This window comes from Engystomops pustulosus, chromosome 1 (assembly GCF_040894005.1).
Source record: "Engystomops pustulosus chromosome 1, aEngPut4.maternal, whole genome shotgun sequence".
In the NCBI taxonomy this organism is placed as follows: domain Eukaryota; kingdom Metazoa; phylum Chordata; class Amphibia; order Anura; family Leptodactylidae; genus Engystomops; species Engystomops pustulosus.
In genome coordinates, this window is record NC_092411.1 from 162,964,686 (window position 1) to 162,990,735 (window position 26,050).

General features: G+C 39.6%; 1 protein-coding gene across 9 annotated transcripts in view; it reads right to left on the minus strand.

Moving 5' to 3' along the window:
- Positions 1–26,050, minus strand: part of TCF3 (transcription factor 3) — a 71,927-nt gene that overhangs the window by 37,376 nt on the left and 8,501 nt on the right. For all 9 annotated transcript variants that reach the window (XM_072113725.1, XM_072113716.1, XM_072113723.1 and 6 more), the window contains 6 exons: positions 13,859–13,931; positions 8,576–8,643; positions 7,002–7,098; positions 4,389–4,453; positions 398–527; positions 92–141 (listed from right to left, as the gene is read on the minus strand). In XM_072113725.1, the coding sequence (XP_071969826.1) occupies positions 92–141; positions 398–527; positions 4,389–4,453; positions 7,002–7,098; positions 8,576–8,643; positions 13,859–13,931 (483 nt within the window). The remainder of the gene's footprint in view (positions 1–91; positions 142–397; positions 528–4,388; positions 4,454–7,001; positions 7,099–8,575; positions 8,644–13,858; positions 13,932–26,050) is intronic.

Below are 26,050 nucleotides of genomic sequence, written 5' to 3' on the forward strand. Positions count from 1 at the left end.
GGTCACAAAGGGTTAATGAACCTCGCAACCTCCCGGTTTGTTTGATGTGAAATAGTTTTACATCACGTTTATGCAATTCAAATTTACTTACAGATGAAGGAAGTCCTGGGGGCACCTTTCGAACTTTCTTAGGTTGCACATCTACATAACATTAAATGGTTAATTAACAATGGGATACCAATATCAAAATAAATCAAATGAAAACAGGCAAGAGTTAATCTGTAAATTCTGTTCACACCACAAAGGGTTCTACAAAATCCCGCACATGAAGCAAAACAAATATCTGCAGATTTCATGCTGTCTATAAAAATTGCTGCAGTGAACATGTATGTTTTTTCAGTCATATTAACTATGCATTTACACTAAGAAGAAATAAAAGAAAATAAAATTAAAATACCAAGGTTTCCATCTCCGGGACGACGGCGCGAGTTGGTTGAATAGGAATAATATTGTGAGGCTCCTTTTCCTCCACTGGGTGAAAGCGTATTGGTGCTATTCATGCCGAGTTCACCAGGCAAAAATCCAGGCTAAAATTAAATGGGGGTTAAACATAAAATATAAATATTACAAAATTATTTACTCTGCCTTCAGAAACATTTTAAATTAAATATGCCATCATGACCACACATTGTCACCTAATGACAGTTTTATGGGAAGTTTACTAGCATGAAGAGAGCTCATTGCTCTTCATGCAAGCTGGTGGAAAACATTTGCCATCTTGGTTTAGATCGACACTCCCTATGACATCTGGGATCGACAATCTGTCTTGACGGTTCTTTAGAAAACCTTAAACTACATGCACACTGCCGCTCCCGTACGATGCCGTGAGCCCATGGAAGTGTATGGGGGACGTATATCGGCCATATATACGCCCCCCATACATGTGTGTGAATGCAGCCTAATGCTACATTCACACTACAGTATGGGGGACGTATATACGGCCGATATACGTCCCCCATACACTTCTATGGGCTCGCGGCGCCCTACGGGAGCGGTACGGTGCAGCACATGTGCGGCACCGTACCGCTCCATAGCCCGGGAAAAGATAGGACATGTCCTATCTTTTCCCGTATTACGGTGCCGCGGCCATACATCGCTATGGAGAGGGGTGGGGTTGAGCTGCGCTCACCTCCTCCTCCTCCTCCTCTCCCCGCACTGCCGTGTGCCCGCAATGCTACGGTGCGGCGGACTTAAGGCTGTGTATTTTCAGTAGGATTTGTTACAATGTGCCACATATACTGCTATAATGTGGTATGGCAGTATATGCTAGGATCAGACAACCTGGGGTTAACCCTTAACGCAGAAGCCACTTTTCACCTTCCCGACACGGTCCATTTTATTAAATCTGCCCTATGTAAGTGGTTACAACTTTATGTTTGTTTATGAGAAAATCAGATCTTCTGTGAAAATTTGTAAAAATTAGCGATTTTTGAAATTCAAAAAAACAAAAAAAACAACACACAAAACACTTGGTAACTAACATTTACCAAATGTTAACCCTTTAATTGTTTTAAAGGGGGTTAAAACAAAATCGGATGCAATTCTGAAATTGCATTCATTTAGCAAAAAAAAAAAAAAAAAAAAAAAAAAAAAAAAGGTATTTATAAAAATGTACACATTGTCAGTGGATAAAATACCAAAATGCTCCACTAAGTTACATACCCATCTCTGAGTATAACAATCCCCTATAGGTCGTGGTAAACTGCAGTATGGGCACACGCCAGAGCACTGAAGAGAAGCTGCGCCATTCAGAGAAGAGTATGCATTGTCTCTATTTATTGGCTAAACAATATCTTTTTTTTGGGGCAATTTGGACATAAAAGGGCTTATTTTTTGCAAAATGGGCTTTACAAATACTTCATTTTAGTAGGTCATTAGCTTATTGTTGAGAAAATCATCAATTTTGGTTTCTTTTTTGTATTTTTTTTGGGTCATACAGCAAAATTACTATATGATCTTTACTCTATAGATCAAAAGGTTTACGGTGATACCTCGTTTATAGTTTTTATTTTTACTGGAAAAAAAAAATTAAGAAAATCTCATTTGTTTTCGTTTTGCCATCTTTTCAGAGACATAAAATTTTAATATTTTTTGGTTGATAGAGCTTGTTTAGGGCTCATTTTTTACGTGTTGAGTTGTCCTTTTTAGAGGTTGCACCATTTTGGCGCACATAACTTTTTGGAACATTTTTTGGGTAGGGATTTTATGAAAAATTTACATGTTTGGCGAGTTTTTCAGGTTTTATTTTTACGGTGTTCACAAAGCGGGTCCAATAACATTTCTGAGTGGTTGTACAGATTTTTTACTTTCTAACAGGTCAGCTTGAACAAGTGCTGCCAAGATTCAATTAAGATGCCCCGTACACGCACCGGTCAACCGTGACCAAGGTGTCTGAGGGGTTAACACCCGCCAACGGAGGAATCTCCGATCGCAGGTGTTGGCTATAATATATATCCGACAGCCACAGCTTCTGGTGCGAGCTATGTTCAGGAGCTGGTGCCAGAAGCTTCACGTAATAATACTGCAAAATGCTGGAACGCACCTCCCGCCATGAAGTACTGTTATACTGTTAATATAACAAAATATGTAAAAGTTATCAGTTCCAGAATCACAGATCCCTGTGATCATACAGACCCAAAGAGTAAAGGAAACAGGTCATTTTGGGCGCGCGCCTCTCCTTCACTTCCTATGTAGCCGCACGCATGGTAAGCACCGAGCGCGTACCTCCCTGCGTCGGCTAGAAAGTTTAAAAAGTGTTTTAAACCGCAATACAGCGGTTTAAAACACTAACAAAAATAAGCTCCGGCACCAGCTCACCCTGAGCTGGTGCTCGGTATTTCCATCTGAAACCTGCCACTTCAAGTGGTAGGTTTCCTTTAAGAGAACAAAGAACGTAAAATGCCCGAAGTGCCAGGAACAAAATGCAGATTTCCTCCACATGATGTGGAACTGTAATGTGGTACTGGAATTCTGGGGGGATATACATATAGAGGTAAGCCGTGTATCAGGCTCGCTGTATAATGATTTATAATTGGATATCCCCTAAAAGACCATCCATGGCAGAATGGCATAAGAGACTAGATAGAAAAAATTTTTTAGAAAAAATTTAATATAGAGAATTAGGAAAGGAGGAAAGGTGGCAAAAAAGATGGCTAGAAGAGGAGGAAATTTGTATATATGTATGTATATATTTTTAATTTATTTAATTTTTTTTTTCTCTTTTTTTCCCCCCCCGCTGACTGGTAGGGGTGGGGAGGGAGGTTGGGAAAGGAATAGATTAGGTGGAAAGAAAAAGTAAGAGGATAAAGAATAGCACTATGATATCAAATATTTATTGTTGTATTTAAGGCGATTATAAACGAGCTGTACAAGTGAAAGTGTTATGGTTATTTCTGATTATTGAGATGTTCAGATATCAATAATATAAAGTGGATTATTGGAGACGTATAGCATATTTCTAATGTACTAGAAGGTTATTTAACACTGTGTTGATATCTTGTGATATCCCTCGCTTTTGATTAATGTTTTTTGTAATATTTATGGAAAATTTGAATAAAGATTTTTTTTCTTTTTTTCAGCAGCAGTGTAGTAGGCAGAGACTATCCTCTTGCCGTTATCTGCCATTAAGCAGATTCAAATTTGGCTGTCCAGTTTCCATGATGCCTTGTGTTTTCTCATTAAGTAATATAGCAGTGAATCAACTAAATGTTACATATTGTGTATATGGGTCCATATGGGGACTAGCATGGCAGAATTCATCACATGAAGGAGCATGTAGCACGTAAAAAGTACAAGATACCAGCAGTGGAACAGTTACACGAAGAGCATTGTCTCTGCTGTGTGAGCACTAAAGGTTCATAGCTTCTCTGATGAGCAGAAAGTTCTGGCAGAGCAGAAGTTGGAGGGGTTGCAAAGGAGCGTTTTTCTGCTGAGGTGCAGAGAAACAGAAAAACTTCTTCCGAATTACAGACTTGGATTGAAAGTGTTCGGAAGAGGAGATATCTTGTTCCTCATTATTCTGCAGCCTGAACACACTCACCTACACTTAGTCACATGGCCTACCCCATCTGCTTCCTGTAAGTGCAGGGAACAGCAGCCCCCACCACTGTATACAACTATAGGGAAATCACTGGAGAAATTACAACAACCAGGAGAAACAGCCACTGCAGAGCCGGGCTAAACTGAGGAGATCAGCAAAGAATCTGCAGCACATAGGTAATCAAGATACTTGGCAAAGTTGTTTTACATCCCAAGATGTATTGATTTGTAAAAAGATAAATAAAATCGGATGTTGCACTTTAAAAAAATTAAAAAAACTATTAATTTATTGCAATTAACCGAAATAAATTCAAAAATGCATATAACAAAGGTATGCACATAAGCAATACCTGGTTCATTGTAGGAATGCTGGGGTCTCTGCCAAACGTAGAGTATGAAGCACGTTCATTTTTCCCTGAAATACAAATGAATAGTTCAGGTTAAAATATATGATTACTTGTTATATTGTATTAAATGTAAAATCACAAAAAAAAAAAAAAAAAAAAAAGTTATCGTTTAAGTTCACAAATATGAGTACAAGTTTTTCTTTAATGTTTTATACAGGCTTTAAAAGCTAGAAATTTTAATTCCCTAATGATGTTTACACAATCATATTAACCCCTATACTTTATATATACAGGTTTACAGTTATTGCTGTTCTAGCTCCTATAACCCAGTGATGGTCATTGCAAAATTCCAGAGTGTAACCAGATACCTCATGATTCCTCTGTGCAATGAGATGCTGACAATGTGCTTAGATTATCAAGGTTCAGGGTTTATCTACACTTTTATTTAGCTTCTGAACATTCTACTAGCATCTGACACATTGAAACAGAGATTATGAAATCTAGGAGCTCTGCTACCTCACCCAATCAATAAAATACACAATCAGCTTGGCGATAAAGACCTTATCCGTCTATAGCTTATAGAGTAAAAATTTCATTGTGAATAAGCCACTGTTCAGACATGAAATTTTGGGATATACCACTTGTATAGAAGATGAATCACTGAGACTCGATGGAATCCTAGGGGATTGAGTTTTCTCCCCGAATTTAAATTACTATGTGTGAATACCGACAAAAGGCTTGTTAGTGGTGGAGACTTGTTCCGACGTTCAAGAATAATTTCCTCAGGTGGGAAGAACTGGGTGGTGAAAATGTGTCAGGCAATGTTACTCCTGATACGCTGACAGGCTAGAGGCGTGTCATGACAGTGTTATTTGGATACGCCGATTTGTACATCTTTCAATTGGTGGAGAGTAGAGCTAGAAGCTTTTAGGTTGGAACCCACGTGGGTATGAAAATGAGGGAATTTCAAATGTTAAGAAAAGATTATTTGTAAACATGTTCTATATAAGTCTTACTGTTGTTTATAATATTAAATGTATGCGTTTTTTGTGAAATATGAATGTGTTGAGGATATGTATAAATTGTAAGGGTGGACTGACACCAGTCATGCCCCAGAAGAAGCTGGTAGGCGAAAACCTGGGTCTGGCGATGTATGGTGTCCTTGTGGATTGACTATATGCACATTTTTATCTAATTTTATGCAAGTAGAATAAATAAACCAGGAATAAATAAACCAGGAAAAAAAACAGTAGTTTTTACTTGTTGAAACAGTCTACGCTATGTCCATACTTATTTCCTCTAAACAGAAAAGCTGAATTACGGAGGATATTTGTGGATAAAACTGCAGCAGTTTCGCGTCTGAACAGTGGCTTAATCCCAATGAAATCTTTAGTCTGAAAATATCTTCATGGACTGAAGGAAGTCGTACATACATAGTCATTGGAATACAAGATTACAACAACTGCAAGCTCCAGTCAGATTAAGAAAACAAAGAAAATTTGCGTGTTGGATGTTTGGTGGATCTATCCAGGACCGTTCTTATGTGCAGCTCTTAATCTGTGTTTGGATGGCGTTACGTGTTTATTTTTATAGCTTATAGAGTAGCCTCTGCAAACTGCTGCTTGCCAGCAGGAAGTACCTGGGTCTGCACTGGTGGTCATATAATGTATTGGGGTTGGGGAGGCAGAAGGCAGAGAGCACTGCAGCATGCAGACAAGATTCATGAGAAGAATCTGCCCATAGTCAGAAGATTAACAACCAAGATTGTAAACACCAAGTTAGAGAGACAGATTGGAATTTTATCTGTAAAATGCTTTATTTTTGTTACAGTGAATTAGAGTTTGATATTTTGTTATACTAATTATATTTAAGAATATTGTCTTTGTGGGAATACCCCTTTAAGTTTAAGGGGGTAGTCTCAGATGTTGAAGACCACCTGCAGGCAATCCTTACTGTATCTGAAGTGTAAAGCAAGTGTTGACTGCTTGCCAAGCACAGAGCCAATGACACGTTAACGCTCCATCAGTAAGAAGAGTGTAGCTCAATGCTAAGGGAGGCAAGAATAGTTCTACTGCCGATATTCTGCACAGTGTGAACACATGACTAATGAGCCAGTTTAAATTGAAAAAGTTCAATACAATTAATACTTCGCTGCATGTCACATACTGGCCCTAAGCTTGTTAACGGAATTTATCAGTGCTTCCAAGCCAGTTGTCTGGTATAGAAGCACTGCAATAATTGCAATTTCTCGGCCAGTGCCATGTAAGGGGCGTTTATACGAACATACACGCCTCTTCAAGCCAAGCCTAGCGTAGATTTGTCCACCCTCTGATGGGTCAGGAGGTCTAACCCCCCATGGCTTTATCATATGCTGGCTCGCCGGATGTCTGTGTATGATGAATCTTCCCTCTTGCGCTATGATGCAATGAGCTCCAAAATGGCCAGAGTGATCGAACACATAAAACAAGTGTTTCTAGGATGAAAGGTATAATGGAAAGGCTTGTACCTGTAGTGTGTTTTCGACTGCTCATGATTTTGGCTAAGAACGGAAGGAAATAACTAAACACCCGACAAATGTGAAAGGAGCCTTAAAATACAATAAGTCCACAAACTCACCAACAAGTCCAGAAGACAAGAAAGTTGTAGATGACAGATTGCCTTCATGTGATGGTACATCTCGGTGTTCCCCATAATGACTGGTGTCACCATAACCCTAAGGATAACAATATGAAATAAAATCAAATTTGTTATCCAAATCAAGCAGTCATTTTACTGCAGAGAATAAAATAAAGCTATGTGTTCTCTAAACAGAATTACAGATGTGAAAGTCTGCACATCCCCAAACACTTACGGACTGGATTGCACTTATAGGAAATCAACTAGTTCAGTGGTGGCGAACCTATGGCACAGGTGCCAGAGGTGGCACTCTGAGCCCTCTCTGTGGGCACCCAGGCCATCACCCAGCACAAAGGTCACCATTTAGGACTCCTCCTCCTGCAGCCACAGGCAGCCCAGAACGTGCCATGTTCAGCACTATTTTAAAGTGACTTGAAGAGTAAGGGAGGAGCAAGGAGGAGTGGGCAGAGCTGGATCATTGAAGCCCCTTCTCAGGGCCTGCGATTCATCCTGTGAAGGGGACCTTAGAGGGAAGCTACAATAATAATCCAAATTTCTCCATCTTTCTACTGTATTAGTGTCATCAGGACACCAATACATTTAATTCTGTGACACAGCAGGGAGCAATAATTTACTTTAAATTGGGATTTGGCACTTTGTGAAAAATATGTGGCTTTCAATTGTAGTTTGGGCACACAGTCTCTAAAAGGTTCGCCATCACTGAACTAGTTCATATATACTCACCTATGCTCCTCTTGATTTTGATCCCAATACTCGTCTTCTCCAAGCTTGGCACACAGGGATCACCTAGAAAAGAAACTAATAAAAAAGCAGCACAGAGCGTGTGGACAAGATGTCCAGTGCTCCGGGCTGCTAATGCACACCCTCACCACAGTCCTCTCCAAGTATGAAACACGAAGGCGTGGGGGCGTGCATAATTAGCAGCCACAGTGCCAGACATCTTGGTCCCGCGCTGCTTTTTAGAACTTTCTTTTCTAGGTGATCCCAGTCTGTCAAGCTCATACAAGATGAACACTGGAGTCAACATCAATAGAAGCATAGCCGAGAATATAAAGCGTTTTTTTACCGTTTTAAACTGGTAGATTTCCTTTAAAAATGGATTTACATACACAGGAAGAGGGAACTTACGTTTCCAGCTCTAACCAGTTACACCATGTGGAAACTTGAGGCTTGAAATCCATTAACCCAACCGCAGCACCCAAAAGGTCTGCTGCCAGGCGCCACCATCACAGCTGGGAGCCTATTAAAGCTCCTATAGCTGTCATTAGCATTTTTATACTACGGTCTGAGAGACAAATATAAAGGCAGTAAATCACTATAAAATATGCAGTATATTGTACAAGCACTTGAAGCCTATGGGGGATAAAATTATGTTTAAAAAAATGAAATATGAAAATGTAAAATAAAATGAAAAAAAAAAAAAATTCAAATTACCCCCATTTTCCCTAGAATACAAATAAAAATAAGAAATATCATAAACATGAGGTATTGCCATGTCCCAAAGTATCTGATCCATACAACTATAAAAACGTTTTGTTGTTTTTTTTTTTTACCCTGCTCTGGTCAAACGTGGATCCATCACTTGTCGCCCAAGACCCAGATCCACTTCGTTCTTCAATCCCTGTAAGCAATAATAAAGTTAAAGACTTTAGTTTTACTTTAGATTTGAAAAAATATATTTGTAAAGAAATAAAATATGGTTAATAACGCACCAGTGTGCATCAATGAGCAAGGGTAAAAGACGCCATGACTCAAGAAATGACTATACAATCCACCAAACCAATGAATTCAAGAACCATGGTCCAAAGTCTTGATAAAGACCTGTGCGGTTGAAATGCGCGTCGGGGTGGATGCCAGGCAGTGTGCTCAGACCTTCTGCTCTCTATCGTGCAGGTATAATCCTACTGGTTTGCAATACGCTGTAACCATTATATCTATTGGTATGTTGTGGCCTTATAAGTCGGGATCTCAATGGTGTGCACTTAACCTTGCTTCATATTTTGCACTTTATTTGTATATGTACAGATATTTGGACAAACTGCCTCGTGTCTGTTTTATTGCATTCCTCTTCCTGTATCAATTGCACGTTTACAATTATAATGAATTATGATTAATAAAGTGATATATTTTTATACAATAAGAATTGGTCTTTGGACCATGGTTCTTGAATTTGTTGGTTTGGTGGATTGTATTGGTGTAGAGGTGGCATAGTCGCAAGAGTAATTGTAATTTATTGCAGCGCAAAAGAAATTATTTCAGTGCTTCTACACCAGAAAACTGGCTTATTAGAAGCATTGATAAATCCCCCTTCCCCAAGTTTAGAGGTCAAAAGGCACTGGATATCATCCCAAATACTGTACACTATACCAACTATGTCTGAAGATGGAGACATCATAGTTTGGGGAAGCTTTTCAGAATATAGAACTGGTAACATCTAGCAGGAATATGAAGATGAAACTGGGGTGAACATTTCAGCAAGACACTCCCAAACACACAACCAATTAAAAACAGGGGTTCCGAGGGAGGAAAAAAAAAAAAAAAAGCTGGAAGGATTTGAAGAGTATTTGTGTGGAAAAGTGGGCCAAGATCACACCTGAATAATCCATGCAACTATTTTCTTTATATAGGATGAGTCTTGAAGCTGTCAAAAAGCTTGTTACTGTATTCTATATTTTTTTTCCTTATGTCATTAGTACACAAGTGAATTACCTGTGGTTCAATAACAATACCTTGACAGTTCGCATATATGTCATGTCAAAAGCACCTTTAAAAACATATTTACTTACAAAATTGGTGACATTCAATACTTAAAATGTGCTGGTCAGGAAGACCTGCCAGGACTTTTTTTTTCATCTTCCTAATACTTTTGCTCTCCTCAAGATAACATGCTGCCAAAGAGGCTGGCTATAGCTTTTCACCCTCTCCCATTCAGTACACATGCACCGCTTGCCCAAGCATAGAGGAATTTACATTCTCGTATTCAGTTGACTCTTATGTGTATGGCTAAAATAAAAAGGTACGTAGAGACATTCCTTAAAAGTAGGTTTTTAACCTCTCCTAGTAATAGAAAACATGCATTTTTCAAACATTAATGTACATTTATTATGGAGGGGATTGGTTTTGTGCCCACATGATCCTTAAAAAAAGGTTTGAAGGAGGTAAAGATTGAACACTGCAATGGCTGATAGCTAGGGCAGCACAATGCATGATAACTGTTAATTTACACTGAGAAGACAAAATACATTGGTATTTTATGTTCCAGATATTCTAAAATAAAAATCATACATATCTGGCATCAACTCAATGGCATAAATAACATTTTATTTTCTACAGGTTGCTGCAAAACTGTGAATGGTACAAATACAAAGTCAGAATTGCATTTTTATCTGGTCACCGTAATAAAAGTTTTTTTGTTCCCCAAGTAGTGCCGTTCAACCCAAACTGAAAATGAATACGTTTAAAGTCTTAGGGTAGAGACAATGACACACACACACACACAGTACCTAGTAGCTAAATTTAACCCACCCCTTTTCATTCTTCAACATTATTGACAGCTTAACTTGGCACTATTTTAACTGCAATGTTATAAAGAATCTCACTCAGGAATATAATCAATTTCTTACAGCAGAGTAAAAGTTCATGTGTTCTTCCCTGTGAATCAGCTGATCTGACAGCCATGTTCTTAATAACTTAAATAAAATACAATAACCCAGTACATAACCAGCAAAATATTGAAGCAAAATATCCATCAGCTAATGGCCTTTTGTGCCAACACCCTCCCCCCCATTCCTCTCCACACCCTTGAGAATTGCTTCTTAATTGCAATCTAATTTACATAAATATGAATATTAATCTCAGCTGCTCTTGCGTATTCATGATGCAAACCTTGATATTTTTTTTTTTAATGAATGAAGGAGAAAAAAAATAGCATATAGGATGGTTGGGGAATGTGCATAACAAATAGCAGTAAACAGGTGCTCAGATTAATGAGCAGCCTTATGTATAATAATAAAATAAAAATTCAGCACCTTCATTGTGGACTTTTGTGATTATTTTTTAAATCTACTAAAACCTATATAAATTTGGTATCCCTGTGACCGTACCAACCCAAACAATAAAAGGTCATTTGTAATTGTAAAGACTTGGCAGGGAATTGAATGTTTATCTGTAGCTCAGATTATGATTTCACTGCCTGCATCTCAGGTTCTGTATCACAGAATATCAAGACTAATAGAGATTAGAAAGATAAAAATTATAATCCTTCATATGAAGCCACAAGCCTGCTTCAAGCTGCTACAAAGTTCAAGAAAGGGTATCTGAAGTAACCCACCAGTTTTTTATCCATTTGATTCTGGCAGAGATTCACCCCCCTTCCCCCATTTCTTTTTAATTCGGTAAATGTCCAATACTTAAACCAAAAATAGGAAATTCTAAATGGGATATTTCATGCCCCACCAGCAGATGTGAGTAGTTTAGATATGAAAAAAGGCGGAGTTATCTTGAAAATGGCCAAAACCGGATACTACAACTACCACCAGCCCTTCGAGTTCAGTAAAAGCACCTCACTCTAAGGCACTGCCTCCAGTGATGATCTGACTGTCCTATTCAGTTACCATAGTAATGGAAACTAATAAACAAGATGTTTCTCTCACCTTCTAGATTTGTTTGAGTAACTGCCATCACTGCACTTAAAGGGAACCTACCACCCCGATTCTACCTATAAAGGTAGAAGGGGTGGTAGGTGGATGAATGGGACGTGAGGATAGCCCTTTTTGGGCTAATCCTCACGTCCCGGCTATCTTTTTATAAAGTTTATTGCGGGCATATGCAAATTTATTTATGCGGCTACTGGGGCGTGGAGTAGCCGGACATGAGGCTACTAGTCGCGGCTACTCCACGCCCCAGTAGCCACGTTACTCCGCCTACCATTTAATCTTCAGCGCGCAGCTCCTCATAGCTGCGCGCCCTCGTCTGAGTCCCCTGCGTTCTGCGCATGCGCAGAACCCAGGCCTTTGGCTGCGCAGCCGCGGCTCCGGGGCCGGAGCTACTGCGCATGCGCAGTAGGCCGCAGATGCCGGGGGACTCGGACGAGGGCGCGCAGCTACGAGGAGCTGCGCGCCGAAGATTAAATGGTAGGAGGAGTAATGTGGCTACTGGGGCGTGGAGTAGCCGCGACTAGTAGCCTCATGTCCGGCTACTCCACGCCCCAGTAGCCGCATAAATAAATTTGCATATGCCCGCAATAAACTTTTCTAAAAGATAGCCGGGACGTGAGGATTAGCCCAAAAAGGGCTATCCTCACGTCCCATTCATCCACCTACCACCCCTTCTACCTTTATAGGTAGAATCGGGGTGGTAGGTTCCCTTTAAGCTCACTACAGTGATGCAACCCCACAACACTGGATGTGCCCCATAATTTATTTGTGTAGCATGCGCCGGCATCTGATACATGTACCATGTCTACATTTATCCCTTCCATGTAAAAAACAATTCTTTCCTCTCCAATATACAGTCCCATGAAAATAATAATAAAAAAAAAAAGACACCACACACACCAATCACCTTTTTTCTGCTAAGGTGAACAAATTTTCAAACAACTACAAGTTACATATTAGCTTATATTTTAATGATCCATTTAAAATGTCAATTATGCTTATACAAGGAATACATCTAATTGCCTCAGTCAATGGAAAAGAACATTTTTTCATTGACTGAGGCAATGAAAAAATGTCAGGAGAATTTCCAATAAACATTCTGAGCGGAGCAAAAACCTGATGTAAACATGTCTGCAGAAGAACATGCAAAACCCTGCATAGACCATTTGAGGGATTCAGGCAGCTATCCATGTATGCACACAATTAAACCAAAGCTGTGGAAAGGTTTTAATCTCCATCTTTGCAACGATCTGGTGCACCCGAGGATGCAGCTGCTATTCTGTTTTGTGTCCAACATACATTTATCAAGAAGAGCGGCAATTATTCAAACACAGAATTTCATATAATGATTATAATTCCTTTATTTATATAGGACACAGATTATGCAGAGTTTGACAAATCAGTCCCTGTTCCCATAGTGCTCATAATCTAATCAACCTACCAGTATGTTTTGGAGTGAGGGAGGAAACCCACGCAAACACTGAGAGAACATACAAACTCTTTGGAGATGTTGCCCTGGATGGAACCCAGGACATCAACGCTGCAAGACTGTAGTGTTTAACACTCAGCCACCGTGCTACCATATGAAACTAGCTGGTAGATTAAAAGGGGGGTTGTACCAATTATTATTGTCATATGCCATCAACGGGATAAAGGAACAAACAATTGGACTGGTAGGTGCTGGAACCCCCACAGATCATGAGATCTGTCCCAATTTCACTACTGGAATTGGTACCAGGAGACCCTATGTGCCACAGATTTACAGGCTGTGCAAGCAGCAGCCTCCAAAAAAAAATGTTCTGGCTCCTTAGTATAATTATAAAAAGTTGATTTTACAAGGAAGCACATCAAAGATAACAAATAAAAGATTACCACAGTCACAGTTCCAGGATCTATGAGCGTCTAAAGTGTCTTTACCAAGTACAGTTTTTACTTTGTAGTTGTGATGAAATTTTAACCAACATGTGAACATTCCCTCATGGTTATGTGCAATTCTTACAAAGTAGGGTTAACATACCATTTGTAATAAATGTAATGTAAAGTAAAAGTGTTCATATACTTTATGTGGACACATACTATTTCAGAGAAATGCTATTGACTGCCTCAGCACAAAAAGGCCTTCTATACTTTTTAAAAAGCAGTTGGCAAACTAATTATAAGACGGAAGAGTAATGTCTTTACCGGATTCCCCAAACTGAGTGCTGGCCAGTGTTGTAGGTCTGCTCTTGCCATTAGCCACAGGCAATGGGAACATCTGGAAAAAAAGATAGTAGTTAAAAAAATCATCAATGCAAATAAACAATGTGACAAGCACAACTAACCAAAGCCAAATCAAAAACAGTAGGTCATAAAATAAAGTGTATAAATTTAGCCACTTATTTTATTAAAAGGGAATCTACCACCATGATTAAGGATTGTAAACCAAGCACACTTACATGCTGTTGTGTGCCCCATGTGGGAGGATACACTCTTCTCTTAGCTTCTTATGCCATTGTTTTTGCAAAACAAGGCTTTAAAAACTATGCAAAGAGCGGATCCTGCCAGAAAGGGACACACCTGCACGTAAGAGTGCTTGTTTTACAAGCCTGCATCCTGGTGGTGGATTTCCTTTAATCTTTTCACATTGTGCCGGACTATTAGCTGTAAATGATTTATGAACAGGGCTTTCGGGTGCAAACCCTCCAGTTGGCACGGTCATCTTTTTTTTCGATCGTTGCTCTTGCTGACATCTTCAGGGAGGGGCATTCAGTTGTCATTACATCCGAGGCTGTATAGTTTCTGCAGATTCATTACAATGTACAAAAATGCCATGAACTGCAGTACATTAGTATAAGAGTACCCCAACTTAGGTTAGAGTACCCTAGAGGGTCCAAAAAGAACTGGTATAAAAATAAAAAGCAAAAATCAAACATGTTAGGTATTGCCACATCCCAAAATGCCCAATCATAATATTAAATATACCCCATAACTGAAAATAGTGCCCAAATGTCCTAAAGCCACTTTTGATATTTTTTGCATAAAATGGCATAAAAAGTGATCAAAAAGGTTGCACAGTCCATAAAATGGAAGCAATGAAAAAAATTCTGGCTTAGGCTAAATTCACACTGCCGTGAGCCCGCCGCGCCGTAGCACGGCGGGCACACAGCAGTGCGGGGAGAGGAGGAGGAGTGAACGCAGCTCCGCCCCTCTCCATAGGAATTAATGGCGCACGGCGCTGTAATACGGGGAAAGATAGGACATGTCCTATCTTTCCCCGGGCTATGGAGCGGTATGGTGCCGCATGTGTGCTACACCGTACCGCTCCCGTAAAGGGCCGTGAGCCCATAGAAGTGTATATACGCCCCCCATAATGTAGTGTGAATGTAGCCTTAGGCTGCATTTATACTACTGTAGCCGAGCGGACATACGTACAGCGCCATGGAGAGGAGGAGGATTGACCCCTCCCCTCTCCATAAAGATACACGACGCAAGGTAGGACATGTCTCATCTTTTCTGTGTATGCAGCGGTGTGGTGCCGCTCCGTGCGCCCATTGCCGGCCTACAGGGGACGTTTAAATGGCCGCTAGCTTGCGGTCGTATATACGTAACCCGACGGTCGTATGGATGCAGCCTTACACAGCTCAAAACACTTAAATATGAATAAGCGTCAGAATATGGCGAAACAAATTTTTTTTTGTACACATTGAATACATTTTTAAAAAATTAAACCGCACACATAAGAAAACCTGTATAAATTTGGTATGACCGTGAATACCAAAGAATAAAGTAAACGTATTATTTGAAGCACACAGTGAAAACAGCCAATTTTACCACATTTTTTTCTAGCTTCCCAGTACACGGCATGGAATAATAACTCACCGAGAAGTACAATTTGTTACGTAGAAAATAAGCCCTCACAGTTTTTTTTAGGCAGGGAGCAAAAAAAATGAATGAATGAAAAAAGGCTGCGATAAGAAGGGGTTAAAGTAAATCTACCATCAAAATCAAGCATGAAAAACCAGGGGCACTTACTGATAGATTAAGGCACCATGACCATTCTAAAATCAACTTATAATTATGCTAATAAGCTTGAAGAACTAGTTGGAGTTTTCAGAGCCCATGAGTGCTGAATTTTCATAGGCTGTTATAATGAGCAGAGGAGGTCATTCCTCCCCCTGAACTTCCTGCTGCTGCTAGGTTACACAGGCAGAGGAAAGGAAAGACATGTGCATTATTACAGCCTGCGAACCAGCAGCAGTGAGGGGCTTTGGCAACGTACCCTTCAGTCTTGTTAAAATTTGAATTTAAACAGAAAGAGGCCATGGATAACAAATATAAGATTACCAGAGTTAGTCCCTTGATTTATGAGTAAGTGCCCCTGGTTTGTCATGCTAGATTTTCATGGTAGATTTCATTTAAAAAGCGATTTGGGACATTAAACCACCTTGCTGGTTTAGTGTCCCAAATCTCCCCTTTGCAGTTCTGTCTGTGCCTGGTTTAAAAAAACAATTCAGATGGAATGGTGAGGAGTTTGACCTGTTCGCATATTTCGCGTTTCGACGCATGCAAACAGAGTGTTTTGCATGTTTTAAAATGCAACCCAAACTAATGGTTTGCCATGCCAACTCCACTGGTGTATTAACACAAAAAATTCTGACCAAAATATATGCCTATGTTAAATTTATGCCATGTACTTGATTTGATTTAAATTAGAAATCTGTCCATTAGTTGAGTGGGTTTTTGATGTTGACAATACAAATAAAGGTGCCAGTCTGTAGCTCAACTCCAATACATGCACAAAAACGGTCCCAATAGACAATGTTAGAGTTTTAATTAATCTGCAGGACTGTCTAAACATCAAAGTGTCATCAACAAAGTCCTGTAGCTTTTCCACATCCTGGTTATCACCCCTTTAAAGTGGTGTTAACAGTCAGCCCTTTTTAGAGAAAGTGAACTTCTCACTTTCCTGCAATTTAATTACAAATAACTTGGGATCCCAAGTGTGAACAAACAGAGATTTCACCCTCTTAAATGAAAAAGGAAATTGAGAGTCTTCCACCTACCTCCTACCTTTTCACAACCTCTTTCACCAGCAGTAGGAAACAATAGTTGGAGGTGGGAGACTGCTGCAAAGTATCCTGCAGCTGGTTTATTAAGCGAGATGTAGAGTGTTTGTATTGCAAACTTAACCTTTTTCATTACTAACCTAGAACAAAACATTTCACTAGGCAAAAGACTAAAACAAGTTCTATAGAACTATGGATAGAAAAATTGCACCAATTAAAAAAAAAAAAATTAAAGACTGTTGCATCACATTGTTTGGTGCAATCATCTCTGAAGACCACAAAACGCTGCAAGGAAATCTACCAAGAGGATGAAGGACTGTAAAAAAGCATACAGACATACCGCACGTAGTGGCAGGATCTGCTCTTCTTTAACCTTATGCCCTTGTTTAAGAAAAAAGGCCCCTGGGCTCATTTGCATAATGTTAATTTTTTTTTCTTCTCTATAAACCGTGGCATAAGAGGCTAAAACAGAGTGGATCTTCGCAGAGGGTGCATACACCAGTAAGTGAGCGTGCTTGGTTTACAATCCTTACCCTGGTATAGATTTCCTTTAACAGCTCCATTATACAGATACATAGGCAGTATATTACAACATCCCGAGTGTACATTGAATTTCATGTTTATTATATACAGTATACACTTTTGACTTGGGCTTAGTTCACATCTGTGTTAAGCATTCATAAAAGCTCTTCTATTTGCTGATGTAAAATATTGATGAAATATTATTAAGCCATTTTAACACTTCACACTTTATTTTCGTATCCAAATCAAGCGCATCAGGGAGGAATTTCCCCCCCCCGAATGCAGATGCGTTTATACCTAAGCCCCTTCCACACTAGCGTTGCAGTTCACATCAGGGTGCAATCCGAGAAAAACTGACGTTTTTTGCTGTGTTTTTGGGCCTTTTTTCCTTGGAGTAATTAGCGGTTTTTTAACATCCTTCTTAAATTGGTACTTCATGACTTTGTTTCACATCACCTAGCAACCCATCTGTTTAAAACGCCTTGCGCTTGCAATGTGTTTTTGATGCATTTCCATAGACTTGAATGGGGCGTGAAAAACGCAAATAAGGACAAGCCCATTGGAAACAATGGGACAGAGTGCAAAGCAAGTTCTGCGCATCAAAAGCATGCGCAGAACTCGCATGTGAAAAACGCTAGTGTGGAAGGGGCCCAACTGTTTGTGTTTGGGAACAAGCAACATGTCTTCTCTTATTAACCCCTTTAGGATGTAGTCAGTTTGTAGCTTAACCCCTTAAGGACGCAGCCATTTTACAGCTTAAGGCTCAGCCCGATTTTTTGGATTCTGACTTGCTTCGCTTTATATGGTTATAACTTTTGAACACTGTTACTTATCAAAACGATTCTGAAATTGTTTTTTCCCCACATGTTGTACTTCATTTTAGTGGTAAATTTTGGCAGATAAGTTTTGCGTTTATTTACAAAAAAAAGAAAATATGATACATTTTTTGAAAAATTTGCCATTTTCGAAATTCTAAATCATTGCGTTTTCAGGCAGATAGATTTACCACCTAAATAAGTTGCTGAATAACATTTCCCATTTGTCTACTTTACATTTTCATAATTTCTGAAATGTCTGGATAATTTATTTTGATGTCACGCGGCTTACAAATAGAATATCGCTTTTCCGGATTTTCAGAATTGACTATTTTGGGGATAAATACAGTTTTGAATGAAATTTTACATATTTAGCATCAAACCCCCCTATATAATCTACCCATTTTCAAATCTGCACCCCTCAAGCTATCAGAAACAGCTTTTACGAAGATTGTTAACCCCTTGAGATCTTCATAGTAATTGAATCAAAATGGAGGTGAAATTTAGAATGGTCATACTGTTCCCTTATACGTTCATTTAGCACTAAAATTTACACATTTCCAAAATATAAAAAGAGAAAACCCACCATACAATTTGTTCTGCAATTTCTCCTGAGTGCAGCGACCCCCCACATGTGGCTGTGACTTGTTTTATGGGGGCACAGCAAGGCGCAGAAGGGAAGGAGGGCGCTGCAGCTGCCAGGATTTTATTTTCCTCATTGGCCCCTTTTGAAGGCTATAAAATTTTCGCTTTTTCGTTATTGGGGCCATGTGACGGAATTTTTTTTGCGGGATGAGATGCTTTTTCCATTGTTACCATTTTGGGGTTGGTATCACCTATTGTTGAAAATTTAGGAACTTTTTTTTGAGGGCAGGAGTAGAAAAGCATCAATTCTGTACTGGATTTTTGACTTTTTTTTTTTTGGTGTTCACCGTATAGACTAATAATCATGTTATCTTTATTCTATGGGTTGATACGATTACGGGGATACCAGACATGAATATATTTTCTTACGTTTTACTAAATTTGTCAAACAAAACCCTAATGTGGGGAAAAATCTATAATTTTTGTATTGCCGTCTTCCAAGTGGCATAACTTTGTTACGTTTTTGGCTACGGAGCTGGTTGATGGCTTGTTTTTTGCGGGACATGTTGTACTTTGCACCAGTATCATGTCGGAGTACACATGGTTTTTTGATCACATTTTACAGCATTTTTTGTGGGATTGAATAGCTAAAAATCATAATTTTTGGAGGGTTTATAACAGTTTTTTTTACGGCGTTTATCGTGGGGGTTCAATAATGATTTACTTTTATTCTACGGGTTGTTACGGACGCGGTGATACTATATATGTGGGGTTTGTGTTATGATTTAGACTTTTTTTTTGAGTTATATGTCTCTTTATATGTTTTGGGGGTTTGGGGCATTTTTAGTGATTTATGACTTTATTTTTTTATTGAATAACTTTTTTTTTTACTTTTTCACTTTTATACCATGGGATATGAACAAGCAATCCTCTGATTGCTTGTTCATGATAATATTCTGCAATACTCATGTATTGCAGAGTATTATCAGTGTCAGCCTATGCACTTGCATAGGCTGGCACTTTGCCAGTAAGATGACGTCACAGACGCCATCTTACTGGCAATTCTTGCTAGTAACTCTGGGGTCCAGATCGGACCCCAGAGTTACTATAGCAACGATCGGCGCCCCCCGAAAACGGTTCGGGGGGGGCGATCGTGGGGGAAAGACCCCCCAGATACTTGTTAGATGCCGCGGTCGCGCTGACCGCGGCATCTAAAGGGTTAAGCACCCGCGATCGGAGACAACTCCGATCGTGGGTGTTACACTGGGGTGCCGGCTATTAGTTACAGCCGGCACCCCGTGTTTCCCGATGCCGGTTCGGCTCTGATCCAGAGCCGAGCCGGCATAAGCGCCGTGGCGGATATATCCGCCACTGAGCGCTAAGTCACTGCGCTCCGTGGCGGATATATCCGCCGCGGAGCGTGAAGGGGTTAAAGCATAAAAGTAATGATTTTACCAATCACATATCCCCCTTTAAAAACAAACAGAACGATGCCTACTTCGTGCTGCTCACCCTTTTCTTGCCAAAGTTATGGCATTTTCTGTTCTGAAGGGTCCGAAGAGTTAACCCCTTGAGATCTCTATAGTAATTACATCAAAATAGAGATGAAATTTAGAATGGTCTAATTCTGCCAGCAACACATTATTTTAACCCTAAAATGTACACATTTAAAAAAGATAAGAGAAAACCCATCTTAAAATTTGTTATGTAATTTCTCCTGAGTACAGAGCACAGTTTTTTTTTTATTTTTTTGTGGGAAGAAAAAGGTAAAAATCTTAATTTTTGACAGGGTTTTAACAGTTTTTGCTTTACAGCATTCATTGTGCGGATTTATTTACGATTTATTCTTACTCTTCAGGTCGGTAAAGACGCAGTGATACTGTAAGTGTGGGAATTGTCTTAGATCTTGACGGGGATTTTGGGCATTTATTAATGTATTTTTTATTACATAAAATTCTTTTTGGACCTTTTTATTTCTTCCATCATGGGACATGAACAAGCATTGTGGGGGAAAAAACCCAGAAGCAGTTTAAAATGCCACGGGTTAAACACACGTGATCGGAGTTCACCGTGACCACAAATATTACACTGGTGTGACAGCTGTTAGTTACAGCTGACACCCCATTTTTTATGATACTGGCTCAGCACCAATCTCGAGCTGAGCAGTCATCAACGCTGCGTCCGATATACGGAAGCTGAGCGTTAAAGTCCAGTGCCCAGCATCCAAAATATATTGGACGCAGTGCGCCAAGTGTTTAACCAGCAAAATATGCGTTGCTAGTTAATGAATGCAAGGATTTGGGTCTAAACGCATATGCATTAGGTAGAAACTCTTCCCCAACCAATGAGCTTGAAATGATTTCTAAATGCAATTTAAGCTCAATGTGTCAAAATAGCCTTAAAAAGGGAACCGTCAGTAAGGCTGCTACCATTTAAAATCAGACTTGTTAGATTGATTTTTTCATTCTCTCTGGTCATCCTCAGCAAAGAGTCATCAAGGCTTGGAGCCTCCTGGTTGCGTTTCCATCTTCAAAACGCTTGTTCTCTTTCTGAATGTGATTGCATTTTTGGTTTGCGTTATGAAATGCAAGCAACCATTTTCAAAATAAGCAACCACTCCGAAAAATGCAATGAAAAATGACCCTCACAAAAGCAGACCACAGAAAATGCAATGGACTAAACGCAAAGACGCCAAATCAAGTATCCCATTTGAAATCAAAGGAAGTAAAGATGCTGTGTCTAAGATTCATCAAAATAAAGAATCAAAAAGCAATGGGAAATCACCTAAACCCCAGGTGTCACCAGCCTGATCACCATTACTTAAACACATGCACAAAACCTCATAGGCAAAGAGGTGTGACATAGCACACAGGATCATAAACAAGAGATTCTCCCTTTACGTGCACAACCAGGCAAGCGCAATTGGTCCTTTAATCAGACCAGGCTATGTCCTTTTCATGGACCGAAAACAGTGCAGAAGAAGGGACACTGTGCAACATAGCGATATGATGCAAGGAGTCTGTTCTTCACCACAGAACAGTAGAGTCCAAGTACAATTGATCAAGCTTGTCTGTTTTAAAGGAAACCTACCATTTAGAATGGCAGGGGTAAGCTGTAAGTACCGAGCACCAGCTCAGGGTGAGCTGGTGCCGGTACTTACTTTCGTTAGTGTTATAAACCGCGGTATCGCGGTTTTAAATCTTTTTAAACTTTAGAGCAGGAGAGGCTTCGGCGCTGCGTGCGCGCGCCTACATAGGAAATACCGGAGATGTTGCGCGCGCACTGTCGCGCGCAGCGCCGAAGCCTCTCCTGCTCTAAAGTTTACAAAGTGTTAAAACCGCAATACCGCGGTTTATAACACTAACGAAAGTAAGTACCGGCACCAGCTCACCCTGAGCTGGTGCTCGGTACTTACAGCTTACCCCTGCCATTCTAAATGGTAGGTTTCCTTTAAACTCAGGCAAAGCAGAACCGCTCTTGGACTTGGGATGTATGGTGATATTTAGCTCAAGTGAAAATGGTCTACGTATATGACAACTTTGTTGCTAAAATATTTGACACACTTTCAAAGTTACGAATCATGTGAGAAGCAGAGTCCTATATGGGACAGCAAGGCTGCATTTATACAATGTTTTTTGTTTTGTTGTGAGGATAAGTTGGATACTTACAGAGGGCAGCAGAAGGATCAGTCAATAGCAGGTGGGGATTTGCTCATGCCGACACTCCAAGTGTCTCCCAAATGAGGGCGAGGGTTCATATTTTGACCGCTACATCACTGGGGAATCACCCACAGCGAAGGCTGGACATGGATGCCATTCAGAGCATATATGGTTACCTCCAGCAGGAAGATCATACAGTGTTTTATGCTGATGTAACAGACACTGTCAATGTATATGCTCATGGCATATACATTCAACATTTATGCCAAGAGCTTTCCTGACATATATATACAATGAACATGCCCAAAATGCTAGGTGTGAATGTAGCCTTACATTGATTATGTTGTTATTTCTTGTGTGTCAAGAGAGAATGAACTAGAGACTAGAAAAGGACCACGAAGCATCATTATAGGAGCGTTGAGCAATTTCATTCATTTTAAGTTTGCCATTGCCCTACTTCAAATGACTAGAAATCATAGGATGTATATCAGAAGGGGAAGGGGAAGAGGGAGGGATTAAAGATAGAAAAAGTTGTGAGTGATTAGAAAAATAAAAAATGTAACTTTTAATTCGTTCTTTTTTTTATTAAAAACCTTGTATGCGATTTTGTGATAATTACGGTATATTCCGGCGTATAAGACGACTTTTGAAGACTATAAAATCTGGTCTGGGGTCGTCTTATACGCTGGTAATTGACGGCAGAGGTCGGTTTGCGCTGCATGGAGAGGGCTCACGGGCTGAGCCCTCTCCATAGCCGGTAAGTCTTTGCTACATATTAACCCCTAAAATTGAAGGGGTTAAAACGAAATAGCAGCAGGTCTTCGGAAAACCCGAGGCTATTTCGTTTTAACCCCTTCATTACAATGTGCTGATAGCACATTGTAATGAATGAGGAGGAAAATCCCCATATACTGCCATACTGTAGTATGGCACTATATGATAGGATCAATCAGACAACCTAGGGTTAAAGTACCCTAGGGAGTCTGAAAAATAGTATAAATAAAAATTATAATAAAAAAAACCTAAAATTTCAAATCACCCCCCTTTCCCTAGAACTGACATAAATATAAATAAACAGTAAAAATCATAAACACATCAGGTATCGACGCGTCCGAAAATGCCCGATCAAAATATGATAACGGTTTTTCAATGCGTTTAACCCCGTAACGGAAAATAGCGCCCAAAGTTGAAAAAGGCACTTTTTTGCCATTTTGAAAAATATAAAAAAAAAATCTATATAAAGTGATCAAAAGGTCGTACAGTCCTAAAAATATCATTGAAAATATTATCAAAGTTGGCAAAAATAAAAAAAATTATTTTTGTACAGGAGGTTCTCATTTTTGTAAATGTATGAAAACCATTATAAAATCTATACAAATTTGGTATCCCCTTAATCGTACCGACCCAAAGAATAAAGTAGACATGTCATTTGGGGCGCTCAGTGAAAGACGTAATATCCAAGCCCACAAGAAAATGGCGCAAATGCGTTTTTTTCACCATTTTCATTGCATTTGGAATTTTTTTCCCACTTCTGAGTACATAGCATGGAATATTTAATAAAATAAAAATTTAAGGTACAGTATGGTAACATTTACAGTAAAATGGAAGATGGTAATGTTGTTTTATGCCTTATGTTTATGAGCGCCAGTTTTCCTGCTATATACCTGCATGTCACAAGAATTTAAATTAAAAAAAGGACCATGTTAAATTCAAATCTGTTTTTTTTTTTTTTTTACCAGTGTTTTGTATGCGTTGGAAAAGGGGTAGTCTTGTACAGTGAATATATCTTAAACTCTATATTTTAACAGGAAAGTAGGGGGGTCGTCTTATACACCAGGTCGTCTTATACGCCGGAATATACGGTAATAATTTTACCAGTGTGACATTTTTGATTGTCACACTTAATCCAGGCCAAGTCGGATATATGGTGATATCCGGGGATGTATTCGTGGGTAGGGGTCCCCTATTTTATAACAATTAACCCCCCCCCCCCCCATTTTTCTTGAAGAAGTTTCCACCATCTATTCTGGAGGAAACAAAACGGCTGTGTGTCACCGGAATCCTCGGCGATCCGCTATAGGAAATTTGCAGACCGGGGAGGACACCAGCAGTACACCGCTGCGGTTCGCAGCACTGTACTACACCAACACCGATTGTGTTTAACAGAGAGGATTGCAACAGAAGTCGCGACCCGCCACGTCTCCACTGGTTGCGGCTACGTTGTCTGGTAAGTATCAAGTCGCGTACTGCTTTGCGACTCAGACTGCCGGCTAAGGTAACTATCCATCGCGCCGTCTCTAGAGTCCTCCTCTGAACCCCGGTGTGATTCTAACACTGTCCCTCTGATATTATATCCCTATGCTATGGCCATGGATGCTAAACGTATGACCCAACACGGTCATCCTAGAAGAAGCCGGGTAATCCCGGTGAAACAAGGAGATTCTATAGGGAATTAATGTGCAAGCAAGGATACAATTATGCACTTTTCATAAAAAGAAAAAAAAAATCCCCATGCAATGAATAGCTAAGTCTGGACACACATGTTATGTACTAGTGCGCAGGCGACACCTGCTTACATGCATTTATCATATATGTATTTTACACTTTCAAATAGCAATGATAAATGCAGCCTAGCAATACATGCAAATAGTACCAAAACCGCCAATAACGATCACAGTATGCGTTCTTGGTGCATTTTTAAACACAAAAAAAAATTAATGCGTTTTTGCATGTTTATTATGTTTAATTGGTTTGAACTAGTTTTTCTTGAATTCTGGAAGCGTAAGCATATGTGCACACTGCTTTCATTTCCAGATATTAAGAAAAATGGGTTCAAAGCAGCCAAACGCATAGTAAACATGCAAAAACGTATGCATTTTCAGTGCGTTTAAAAACATTGATTATAAAGTATACTGTTGTATGGCAGTATAAGGTAGGCTCAATCAGACAACCTAGTGTTAAAGTACCTTGGGGGGGGGGGGGGGTCTGAAGAAAAAAAAATGGTTAAGGAAAAAAAAAAAAAAAAAAAAAAAAAAAAAAACACCACACATAAAAATCCATATATTCCCCCTTTCCCTAGAACTAATATACAAATATAAGTGAACAGTAAAGATCATAAACATGCTAGATTTTGGGACCACGGCAACAACTATAACACATTATGACACACGAAAGGTAAGCAGTACTCCAAGACATCCAATGTCCAGTAGTAAAAAAGTGAGGATCTTTATTCCATGTTTAGAGGTACAATAAAGTACAGCGACGAAAAATGAAAACGCAAAAATGAAAAAGGGCCTGGTCGTTCAGGGTTAAATTACAAAGCTCTTGGCATCTGCAACAAGGATTCTTTAGGGACAAACAAGACAAATATCTACACATTGGACTTGAGGACCTGTCACCCATAAAAAAGGCACTAGCACTACCCCATTTTTAGCAGTACAACAAAAATGTATTCATGAGGGGGTGGGACTATGAGGTGGAGATTGCCCCATGGAGCCTTGCAGTCACCGCCAACCTATGGAGAGGGAGAGGCAGTTCAGGGAAGAAGCAGCGCCTCAGACCGGCCCCTCATAAATATGCCGCTTTGAGCTTGGTCCAGCGTTGCTATTGTACTGCACGGCAGTGTCCGCTAGATTTATTGCAACTAGCAGTTTATCGCTGCTAACAAGAGGTTTAGCACTAGGAGCTGTTTACTTTAAGTCCTCTTTAAAGGAGCTTTTCCACAAAACAAGTCAGGCCCTATCTCCT